The 12,267-nt window shown below is 44.9% G+C and overlaps 1 protein-coding gene across 2 annotated transcripts in view; it reads left to right on the top strand.

Moving 5' to 3' along the window:
* LOC128701549 (muscle LIM protein Mlp84B) overlaps positions 1-12,267 on the top strand; it is a 60,177-nt gene that overhangs the window by 37,717 nt on the left and 10,193 nt on the right. Inside the window, exons 7-16 of one of the 2 annotated variants that reach the window (XM_053795291.2) lie at positions 1,797-1,920; positions 2,493-2,671; positions 4,071-4,209; positions 4,951-5,129; positions 6,052-6,375; positions 7,214-7,355; positions 8,787-8,965; positions 9,204-9,372; positions 9,806-9,996; positions 11,237-11,366. In XM_053795291.2, the coding sequence (XP_053651266.1) occupies positions 1,797-1,920; positions 2,493-2,671; positions 4,071-4,209; positions 4,951-5,129; positions 6,052-6,375; positions 7,214-7,355; positions 8,787-8,965; positions 9,204-9,372; positions 9,806-9,996; positions 11,237-11,366 (1,756 nt within the window). Of the gene's footprint in view, positions 1-1,796; positions 1,921-2,492; positions 2,672-4,070; positions 4,210-4,950; positions 5,130-6,051; positions 6,376-7,213; positions 7,356-8,786; positions 8,966-9,203; positions 9,373-9,805; positions 9,997-11,236; positions 11,442-12,267 lie in introns of both variants that reach the window. The other variant, XM_053795290.2, reaches the window with a different exon arrangement.

Below are 12,267 nucleotides of genomic sequence, written 5' to 3'. Positions count from 1 at the left end.
CACACACCTGCTGTCTCCCATTCACTCACACACCTGCTGTCTCATTCACTCACACACCTGCTGTCTCATTCACTCACACACATGCTGTCTCTCATTCACTCACACACCTGCTGTCTCAGTCACTCACACACCTGCTGTCTCTCATTCACTCACACACCTGCTGTCTCATTCACTCACACACATGCTGTCTCTCATTCACTCACACACCTGCTGTCTCTCATTCACTCACACACCTGCTGTCTCACATTCACTCACACACCTGCTGTCTCTCATTCACTCACACACCTGCTGTCTCTCATTCACTCACACACCTGCTGTCTCTCATTCACTCACACACCTGCTGTCTCTCATTCACTCACACACCTGCTGTCTCACATTCACTCACACACCTGCTGTCTCTCATTCACTCACACACCTGCTGTCTCTCATTCACTCACACACCTGCTGTCTCATTCACTCACACACCTGCTGTCTCATTCACTCACACACATGCTGTCTCTCATTCACTCACACACCTGCTGTCTCATTCACTCACACACCTGCTGTCTCACATTCACTCACACACCTGCTGTCTCTCATTCACTCACACACCTGCTGGCTGTCATTCACTCACACACCTGCTGTCTCTCATTCACTCACACACCTGCTGTCTCTCATTCACTCACACACCTGCTGTCTCACATTCACTCACACACCTGCTGTCTCACATTCATTCACACACCTGCTGTCTCATATTCACTCACACACCTGCTGCCTCATTCACTCACACACCTGCTGTCTCACATTCACTCACACACCTGCTGTCTCTCATTCACTCACACACCTGCTGTCTCACATTCACTCACACACCTGCTGCCTCATTCACTCACACACCTGCTGTCTCTCATTCACTCACACACCTGCTGTCTCATTCACTCACACACCTGCTGTCTCACATTCACTCACACACCTGCTGTCTCACATTCACTCACACACCTGCTGTCTCTCATTCACTCACACACCTGCTGTCTCACATTTACTCACACACCTGCTGTCTCACATTCACTCACACACCTGCTGTCTCACATTTACTCACACACCTGCTGTCTCACATTCACTCACACACCTGCTGTCTCACATTTACTCACACACCTGCTGTCTCTTATTATCCTATGCCTCATCTCTTTTCATAGACCCATCCACCCACATGTTTACTCCCAGATATTTGAAGGTTAGGTCATGTTAGGTCATGTTAGGTCATGTTAGGTTAGGTTAGGTTAGGTTTGTCAGGAAACAGGACAAGTGTTTCCTGACGCGGGTCTTAGTTATATGATGACCCACAGTTGGAGCTTCTGGTCATCTGACCGAGGCCTTCTACTGGCTTACCTCTCCACTCTATTCATTATTATATCCTGTCTTTCATTATCTATTTTGTTTTCTTGTCAATTTTATCGCCTCGTTCTTTATTGCCTTCAGTTTTATTGACTTTCTTAGAGAAAGTTAGTCGTAGTGGTGGTGGTGGGTCGTTACTACCACTACCATCATCACTACTACTACTACTACTACTACTACTACTACTACCACCACCTCTATCATCACCACTTCTATTACTACCACAATCACCACCACAACTACCACCATCACCACTGCTACAATTACCACCATCACCACCACTACCACTACTACTGCTATCACCTTCACCACCATTACTACTACTACTACCACCATCACTAGTACCACTACTACCACTACTACCACCACTACCACCCCTACACCCCCAACAACCACCACTACCAATATCCTGGTATCATCCACAGCGCTCCGCTGGTACGGCCTCATGGTAACCCCGACGCCATCTTGCCGGTCATGGAGGGTGAAACAGCGTGTCCGCGCTGCGGCGGTCGCGTCTTCAGCGCAGAGATGATGCTAGCCAAGAACAAGGTCAGTGCTAGCCAGGCTCTGGATCCAAGGAAATTCAAACCACACTCTCCCATTCCTCAGATCAAGAAACTATATCCTCCCCATTACCCTGGCGCTGTACGACCCCCCGTACGGGTTTGGCGCTTTCAACATTAATGTTAATATTATTATTATTATTATTATTATCATAAATTTTTTTATAATAATAGTTATAACAATTGTTATAGTAACTGCTACAGTAACAGTTACAATAACAAGTATTAGTAACAGTAAGTTACAGTAACAGTTACAATAACAGGTATGAGTAACAGTAACAGTTACAATAACAGGTATTAGTAACAGTAAGTTACAGTAACAGTTACAATAACAGGTATTAGTAACAGTAAGTTACAGTAACAGTTACAATAACAGGTATTAGTAACAGTAACAGTTACAATAACAGGTATTAGTAACAGTAAGTTACAGTAACAGTTACAATAACAGGTATGAGTTACAGTAACAGTTACAATAACAGGTATGAGTAACAGTAACAGTTACAATAACAGGTTTGAGTAACAGCAACAGCATAAAGTGAGTGTACTTGTTGTTGTCAGCCATTCCACAAGAAGTGCTTCAAGTGCAGAGTGTGTAAACGACCTCTAGACTCCATGACTCACTGTGATGGCGCCGACGGTGACATCTACTGTAAGCTCTGCTACGCTAAGAAGTACGGTCCTAAGGGCTATGGCTTCGCTGCTGGCGGTGGCGGCGTCCTGGTGGCTGAGAACATCCCGTAAGTCTTAACTTATACCTTCCGGTGACTAGTCTTAATGCGCGGAGAATCATTCACCCTTAACCAGACAAATCTTAACTTATACCTTCCGGTGACTAGTCTTAATGCGCGGAGAATCATTCACCCTTAACCAGACAAATCTTAACTTATACCTTCTGGTGACTAGTCTTAATGCGCGGAGAATCATTCACCCTTAACCAGACAAATCTTAACTTATACCTTCCGGTGACTAGTCTTAATGCGCGGAGAATCATTCACCCTTAACCAGACAAATCTTAACTTATACCTTCCGGTGACTAGTCTTAATGCGCGGAGAATCATTCACCCTTAACCAGACAAATCACGGAACGGCCGAGTGGTTCGCTGGCCTTTGAGTTTGACGACTCACTTGCCATGGGTTTTAACCCTCTCATTCCCTGATTAGACTACAGTCATATTATGGAATCTGTGTAAGGGGTACGCTTGGTGGAGCTTGTTATAACACTGGAAAAATAACATTTCATTCCAGGTCAAATATAGCTATTCTTGGGTCTTACAAAAAAATGGTCCTTTCAGTCAAGTTTTGGTCTTTTTATTGGACTGGGACCTACCACTGGTTTACCGGTCCAGCCGTGATACAACAATATATGTCACATCGATGAGTTGAAGATTGAGACACTTATGCAACATATGGGAATCTTTATTCGGGAAACGTTTCGCCACACAGTGGCTTCATCAGTCCACTGTGTACTGGACTGATGAAGCCACTGTGTGGCGAAACGTTTCCTGAATAAAGATTCCCATATGCTGCATAAGTGTCTCAATCTTCAACTTGTCGGTTTTTCAAACCATTCATCACAACTGTCAGACACTGCAACATCATGGGATCTTGTTACAAAGAATTCTTCAACACTTATCCAACCTTTGGACGAAGACCTACTTCGACTAGTGGATGGTACCACTATGACCCCACCTCCTCCTGCTTCACGTCACCTCACTACAGTATATAAGCCACGTCTACGGCCCTATGCTGTACTTTCTACAAGATTGATGGACTGAACACATCGACTCCAGGCTGAGGGACTGATTACCTCAAACTCCTCCTCTCCTTACACCTTTCTTCTTTGTACTGGACTGATGAAGCCACTGTGTGGCGAAACGTTTCCCGATAAGGATTCCCATATGTTGCATAAGTGTCTCAATCTTCAACTCGTCGGTTTTTCAAACCATTCATCACAACACACATATGTCACATCAGATGATATCCAACATGTTTTTAATGTCAACACACAACACAGGAGTTGTAAAGATGTGTTGCCACAGGTTCCTGTGTTACGTCAGTTTGTTGTTGGTCTGTCTTTTGATGGTGGTGTTACGGTGGCTCTACTTGGTGTTGCTAATGGAAATTGTTGCACTACAGGGGAGGTGAGGCCATGCCAGGGGTCAACCCTGGCTCTGCAGTGCTGGACGTGAGCAAGATCAAGGCGGAAGAGGGCCAGGGTTGCCCACGTTGTGGTGGCAAGGTATTCATGGCAGAGGAGATCAACGCTCGTGGCAGGGTGAGTATTTCCCAACGCTCGTGGCAGGGTGAGTACTTCCCAACGCTCGTGGCAGGGTGAGTATTTCCCAACGCTCGTGGCAGGGTGAGTACTTCCCAACGCTCGTGGCAGGGTGAGTACTTCCCAACGCTCGTGGCAGGGTGAGTACTTCCCAACCTCCTGTTACTCCCGGGATAATTCTCACGATATACAGCAATATAATTACGATATACAGTGTATATATAGCAATGGTATTATCATACAACATTAGGAATAATAATAATGGAATACTGTAGTAGGAGAGATAACAACAGGTGGCAGTGGGACGCTGCAACTATGGTATTTGTTGTAAATATAGGGAACTGAATAGCCTGCAGTGAAGAATTAGTCACGTGCTACGTCTGGGTATCTTTATTTGTAGACGTTTTGTAGTCCAGTGGCTTTATCAGTACAGTACAAGGATGTAATGTGAAGACTGTAGAGTTATATACAAAAGATGGGGTAATCAGTCCCTCAGCCTTGGAGTCGATGAACACATCGACTCCAGGATGAGGAACTGATTACCTCACAGTCCTTCTCATCTTCCACCGTTTCTCTGCATTGGACTGAAGAACCCACTGCATGGCGAAACGTTTCCAGAATACAGATTCCCAGATGTTGCACAACTGTCTCATTAACTCGTAAGTTTTGAAAACCATTTATTTACATTCAGAGAATGACTGTCAGTAACGTTACCTTGGTCTTCCTCCACACACATGACAGTCCTTCCACAAACGGTGTTACAACTGCTGTCACTGCCACCGTCCTCTCGACTCCATGACGGGTTGTGACTCTCCCGACGGTGAGGTCTATTGTAAACTCTGCTACGCTAAGAAGTACGGTCCTAAGGGCTACGGCTTCGCTGCCGGCGGTGGCGGCGTCCTGGTGGCTGAAAACATTTCGTAAGTCTTATGACACAAATGTAAACAAACCAGGGTACGGGTGGGGTTTGAACTCATGACGAGTCGTAAAACACCAGGCTAGTGCGTAAGCCACTGGGCCAGCTGGCTACAATATGATGGATCTAGCCAGCTGGCCCAGTGGCTGATGCACTGGCCTGGAGTCTTACAACTTACTCACCATCTGTTCAACTCTCACTCGTACACTGGTTTGTCTCTCGTGTTTTTACACTTGTTAAACCTAGATAAGGTTTACGTTTATCTTGATGATCAAGACACGTTTACAGCCCTTTACTGTCAATATAACCTTGATCTTACTTGATGATTAAGACACACGTGTGACTGTTGGGTATCTTTATTGATGAAATGTTTGGCCTACACAGTAGGTTTCTTCAGTCAAATATAGAGGCAGAAAGGTGTAGTAGTGAAATGATGATGATATAATCAGTCCCTCAGCCTTGGAGAACAATCAGCTTCAGGGTCTTTATGGTCTCCGTGGAGCTGAGGGACTGACCACCTCAAATACTATTTCTTCAAGTTTGAGGGACTGATTACATCATCTTCATTCCACTACTACACCTGATGTCTCTGTATTTGACTGAAGAAGTCTACTATGTAGGTGAAACGATTCAACAATAAGATACCCAACTCTTGTACATGTGTCATAATGATCAACTTGTGGGTATTTTATACCATTTTCAGGTCCTTAATCACTGTACACAGTAGAAATAATTCTGAGGTGATCAGTCCCTCAGCCTTGACATGAAGTGGTCAGTCCCTGAGAGACTGACCACCTCAGAATTACAAGTATCCTATTCATCAGCTTGTCGGTACCACATACCATGAATAATATTATATTTTAAGTTTGTGAATACCACGAATCAGTGGGTGGAAACACTTGTTGATCTAATATTACGATTTTCAGTGGCGGTGATGCACATACAACCCTGGCCAAGAAGGCAGATGCTGGCCGCTTGAACGTAAGTAAAATCAGGGCAGACGAGGGGCAGGGCTGCCCTCGTTGTGGTGGCAAGGTCTTCATGGCAGAGGAGATCCACGTCCGTGCCCGCAGTTGGCACAAGTTCTGTTACACTTGTTGTCACTGCCACCGTCCTCTCGACTCCATGGTGGGATGCGATGCCCCTGACGGGGAAGTCTACTGTAAACTTTGTTACGCCAAGAAGTACGGCCCCAAGGGCTATGGCTTCGCGGCAGGCAGCGGCGGCGTCCTGGTAGCTGAGAACATCCCGTAAGTTACAGTAAATAGTTTTATCTTCGACAGCCATCAAGACCAAGATACAAATTAACAAAAAAAAAGTATTTTACCGGATCAGCGCTGTAGTTGTGCTGAAAGAGGAGGATCCAAGACCGTGGTAACCCACGTCTTAGCTCATTCCCTCAACGCCGTAACAAAACATAACTGATCCCCCCCAAAAACGAGAGTATAAATGACATGACACAATCATAATGTGGTACATAGGACTGAAGTTGCTCTCCAATCCTCTCTTATAAGATTACATTAACTACTATCACCTCTCAACACCCAGCTCTTTCCATGTGTAGAGCTTCATCAAGACTTGAAGCTCTATACAAAGCCTAAACACTGCAACTTGTATCTTGGTCTTCATTCTGTAAGTTTTTCACCGATGAATCACAACATTATTAATCTTAAAATAAAGTTTAAGAGGCACGTAAGTTCCCCCGTCTTCTAATAACTTGTTCATTTTTCCACTATAATCTACCTTGTCCATAATTATTATCACATTTCTTTTGTCTGTTTCGTAAGGTGAAGTCCAGGATCTTTCCTTAATTCCTGGTACAGTATAACTTAACTTGTGCTCAGACCTCTATGACACAGTTGTCCTCTTATTCTTCAACTTCTCAGTTTTCTGAGCCATTACGTCACAATTATATTTTTTACAATGATGTGCAACGTCTGAGATAAGTGTTGACGGTGTGTTGCAAGAGACCCATTCATAGTGTTACAGAAAGTGTCTTTCACTTGTAGCATATTTCAGGAGCAGTGTTGCAAGAACTGCAACTTATTTACGGTGTGTTGCAAGGTGTGACTATTGTACATGTTGCAGGGGCGGAGTGGCACAGTTGCCAGGCATCAGTGCAGCTACAGGAGCTATAGACACTACGTCCATACCCGCAGCCGCAGGGGAAGGATGCCCGCGCTGCGGCGGCAAGGTGTTCTCCGCAGAGGAGAGACTTTCCCGCAACAAGGCAGGTTGAGTAGTGGTTTATGTTGCAGACACGCAGACACGCGCTCACCCGCAGACACGCACTCACCCGCAGACACACTTAGCTGGTTTATCTTGTAAGATTTAAATAATAAGATGGAAATAAATCACTTTGTCTGACTTTTTGGGTTATCCTGGTAGGTAATTTACACATATGTTACTGTGTACGATAATTTGTGTACCTGTACCTAAATACTACACTTATGAACTCTGGTTCCTTATATAGTCAATTATATCCCAATAACATCAAGTCTCATTCACTCAATTCCACCACAAAATCCTTTAAAAGGAGTATCGATGATGCTTGGATATGGATTACTATCACTGGTGTCGGTGGGCTGGGATAAAAGTAGCCTTGGTAACGGATTCCATGGAGTCAGTGCAGAGGATTGTATGTAGGTAAGTGAATATAGATGAGTGGATATAGGTAAGTGGATATAGGTGAGTGGATATAGGTAAGTGGATATAAGTGAGTGAATATAGGTGAGTGGATATAGGTGAATGGATATAGGTAAGTAGATATAGGTGAGTGGATATACGTGAGTAGATATAGGTAAGTGGATATAGGTGAGTGGATATAGGTGAGTGGATATAGGTAAGTGGATATAGGTGAGTGGATATAGGTGAGTGGATACAGGTGAGTGGATATAGGTGAGTGGATACAGGTGAGTGGATACAGGTGAGTGGATATAGGTGAGTGGATACAGGTGAGTGGATATAGGTGAGTGGATACAGGTGAGTGGATACAGGTGAGTAGATATAGGTGAGTGGATATAGGTGAGTGGATATAGGTGAGTGGATATAGGTGAGTGGATATAGGTGAGTGGATATAGGTGAGTGGATATGGGAGAAATTAAATACAGTCATGGGTTACTTAGGTTAATATATATATTATGCACTCAATACCCATCCTGTGGGCGGTAGTCAAAAGATTACAGAGGTACATAATGGGTCCAGGGACTGGAGCCCAAAGTTATGATAACTGAACAAGTTACAAAGATAATGAACTATCTACATGTTTATATCTGGTCACAGTCATAAATAAATTACAAAGGCACTGAATTATTCACATGTGTGGGTTTGACATCTGGTTCCTCACACTGTTGCTTGTCAGGTCTGTCACTTTTACATTTATTAAATAAACTTTAGTGATTTGTGAAAGATAAAGCCAAAATGGTTTTGGTATTTTGGGTATTTTAGATAATCTAACTCCGGAACATCACAGTTTTTTTGCTATGTTTGTTGCTCTGATACCACCATCACCATCACTACCACCATCACCATCACTACCAACATCATCATCAGTATCACCTCCATCACTACTATCACATTGATCCACTATATTTCACTTCTGCCACCTCCACCACTCCTAACATGACCCATCGTCCCTGCTCAATGCCTCCCTCGTTTACAGAGGTGGCACAAGCGGTGCTACAGCTGCCGACTGTGCTACCGCCCCCTGGACTCCATGGTGCTATGCGACGCTCCTGACGGTGACATCTACTGTAAACTCTGCTACGCCAAGAAGTACGGTCCCAAGGGCTACGGCTTCGCTGCTGGCGCTGGCGGCGTCCTTGTGCCAGAAAACATCTCGTAAGTCTGTGTGTGAGAGATAAAATTCAAGATATGTGAAAAGGATTATTATTTGTGTTTGGTGTGTCTGTATCTCTATGTGTGAGCAGGAATACAGGACACGTTATCAATGTTCTGCATAACTACGGGCTTTCCCCAAGCTCAATTATCACACATCTCTGTACAAACATTGTGTCGTGGTGAAATTGTTATTGTTATTGTTAGAGAATATTAACTCAGTCATTTCCACGGGCCTCAGAGGAGAGGACGACCTGGCAACACAGTCGACTGGAGATAACCAGCTGGTGACCAGTGCTGCCTTTACCGTCCTCGATGTCACCAAGATTGCTGCCAAGGAAGGCCAGGCACGGTGCCCACGCTGCGCAGGAGCTGTCTTCCAGGCGGAGTCCATGCCATGCAGAGGCAAGGTGTGTCTAGCAACCTGTTTTTTTCAACCTGCGTCTCTCTAACCTGTTCCCTTGCTCGCCGCCCACCTGTTTCCCTAAACCTCTCTCCCACCTATTCCTCGACCTGTCTCTCTCTAGGTGTACTGGTGTCTCTCGAGATGCCACTTGAGAGACACTTTGGAGATAAAAGGTATAAAATACCGACATGATGGAAAAATAAACACAAATGCAGTATAATGTGATCCTTTATTGACAACGTTTCGCCCACACAGTGGGCTTTATCAAGTCACAAACAGATCTACCTGGGTGAAGAGTTCATGAGTATATAGGGTAGATAGTCAGGTGGAGAATGCTGGGTAGGCTGGATTTGAGGTTGATCTGTTTGTGAATTGAAAGACATTAGTTCGAATTTCTGTGTCTCACTGTTTACAAATATTCTCTGTGTCTTCGTCAGGAATGGCACAAGAGCTGCTACAACTGTTGTGAGTGCCACCGCCCTCTGGACTCCATGTTGTCTTGTGACGCCCCTGATGGTGAGATCTACTGTAAGTTGTGTTATGCCAAGCGTCACGGACCTAAGGGTTACGGTTATGGCCACTATCCTGCTCTTGTCTCCATCGGTACTGAAGACGGAGCACCCATGCCGTGAGTATTTCTCTGTGTGGGGTGGTGTTGGAGGTATGGGGTAGTGCTGGAAGTGTGGGGTGGTGCTGGAAGTGTGGAGTGGTGCTGGAGGTTTTGGGAGGTGTGGGGTGGTGTTGGAGATTCTGGGTGGTGCTGGAGGTGTGGGGTGGTGCTGGAGGTGTGGGATGGTGCTGGAGGTGTGGGGGTGGTGCTGGAGGTATGAGGTGGTACTGAAAGTGTGGGGTGGTGCTAGTGGTGTGGGTTATTGTTGACAGTGGTTCCTAGCTGGTCCTGGTTATGCTAGGAGTCATGATCCAGTATTTTTAACATTCATACCTACCAACAAACACAATTTCTCGTGAATTCCATCATCTCTGTGTATGTGTATGGGATAGTCCATCTAGAGATAATTCCCAGCTCTGTTGGAAGGAAACCATTCCGTAGCCGGAATTCTTGAGGATATATTGAAGTCTCCCAGCTCAGACTGGAAGACCTCAAGATATCATCCATCCTGTGTTATGGACTGTGAGAGAGAAACATAGCTAGCTTTTGTTCCCACGCTTATACAGCAGATTAGGTTCCAGGTTACTGTAGGGCCCCACTTGTACAGCAGGTTAGGTTCCAGTCTTCTTATACAATAAGGCAGCAGCACACTGGAAATGCATCCTGTTTTCTGTAATGAAGGTCAGATGAGTCACAGTACCGTGGCTGGAGCTATTTACTAAGAGACAGTTTAGCAATATTTGGGAGTCTTTACTGAGGAAACATTTCGCCAGCCAGTGGCTTCTTCAGTCCAATGTAGAGAAAGGTGGAAGATGAGAAGGATGAGTTTGAGGTAATCAGTCCCTCAGCCTGGAGTCGATGTGTTCACTCTATCAAGGTTTTTCAAAACCATTTACGTCAAATATTCACCAATAACCCACAACCTTAGGCGTTGTTTTGTTCCATTCTGAAACACTGTCGGTCCCTGACTTTAGGGATTTGTCCAGCTCCCTGCCTTCAAGAGGAAGGTGGACAGATACCTAAAGTAAGTGCCGGACCAGCCAAGCTGTGGTTCGTACGTTGGACTACGTGCAATCAGCAGTAACAGCCTGGGGCGGGGGCTTTGACCCCCGAAACATCCCTCCAGGTAGACTCCAGCTAGACTACCGTATACTTAACAGTCCAGAATTGGTCGAAACGTGTCCTAACTTTCCCTCTTGCAGCTGTGAGTTTTCCCGAATCTGTTAAATACAAAGATGTCTTTTCTTCCTCCCTGCAGCACTGACATCCGACAGTTTGGGTTCGGTGCCAGACCTACTAAAACCTGGGCCCCACACGCTGGTCCCCAGCGGCCTGCAGCAGCCCCAGGCAGCGCCCCATGGAGAACAGGAGGTGCCGCTAACCCCCAGGTACAACTAATTATTCCCCCACCTCAGCCGGTGCCCATAGGCTCAGCTGTGCCCATACCTCGTGGGTTTGACTCGGTGAGACTAACGCTTTCTTAACTGTCTAGAATCTAAATCATCTCGTAGTATAACTGCTATAATCAGACTTGTGTTCATACTTAACTCTAGTATCTAGATCATCTCGGAGTATAACTGCAATGATCAGACTTGTGTCTATACTTCTCTAAGTACTGATTATACTGACGTCTTAAAGTAATTGCCACTAATAATGACAGAAGTCCATACTAAGTATATATATCTTTGATTAATTGCTATAACTGCTCTTTCTTAATACTAGATGTAATTCTTTACATTAAAATGCTCTGTGGCACTAGTGCATTCATTGTTGACACTAACAACTGCTCTGTTGCAATGATGCAATTGAACCTGCAACACTGTATGCACTTCCAAACACACGAGAATACGTAAACAGGCTTCCAAACACACTACAATACATACACAGGCTTCCAAACACACTACATTACATACACAGGCTTCCAAACACACTACATTACATACACAGGCTTCCAAACACACTACATTACATACACAGGCTTCCAAACACACTACATTACATACACAGGCTTCCAAACACACTACATTACATACACAGGCTTCCAAACACACTACAATACATACACAGGCTTCCAAACACACTACATTACATACACAGGCTTCCAAACACACTACATTACATACACAGGCTTCCAAACACACCACAGTACATACACAGGCTTCCAAACACACCACAATACATACACAGGCTTCCAAACACACCACAATACATACACAGGCTTCCAAACACACCAGAATACATACACAGGCTTCCAAACACACCACAATACATACCCGGCTTCCAAACACA

The sequence above is a fragment of the Cherax quadricarinatus genome, chromosome 78 (genome assembly GCF_038502225.1).
Source record: "Cherax quadricarinatus isolate ZL_2023a chromosome 78, ASM3850222v1, whole genome shotgun sequence".
In the NCBI taxonomy this organism is placed as follows: domain Eukaryota; kingdom Metazoa; phylum Arthropoda; class Malacostraca; order Decapoda; family Parastacidae; genus Cherax; species Cherax quadricarinatus.
Note: the sequence above shows the minus strand (reverse complement) of the source record. Positions and strands in the feature narration are given on the sequence as shown.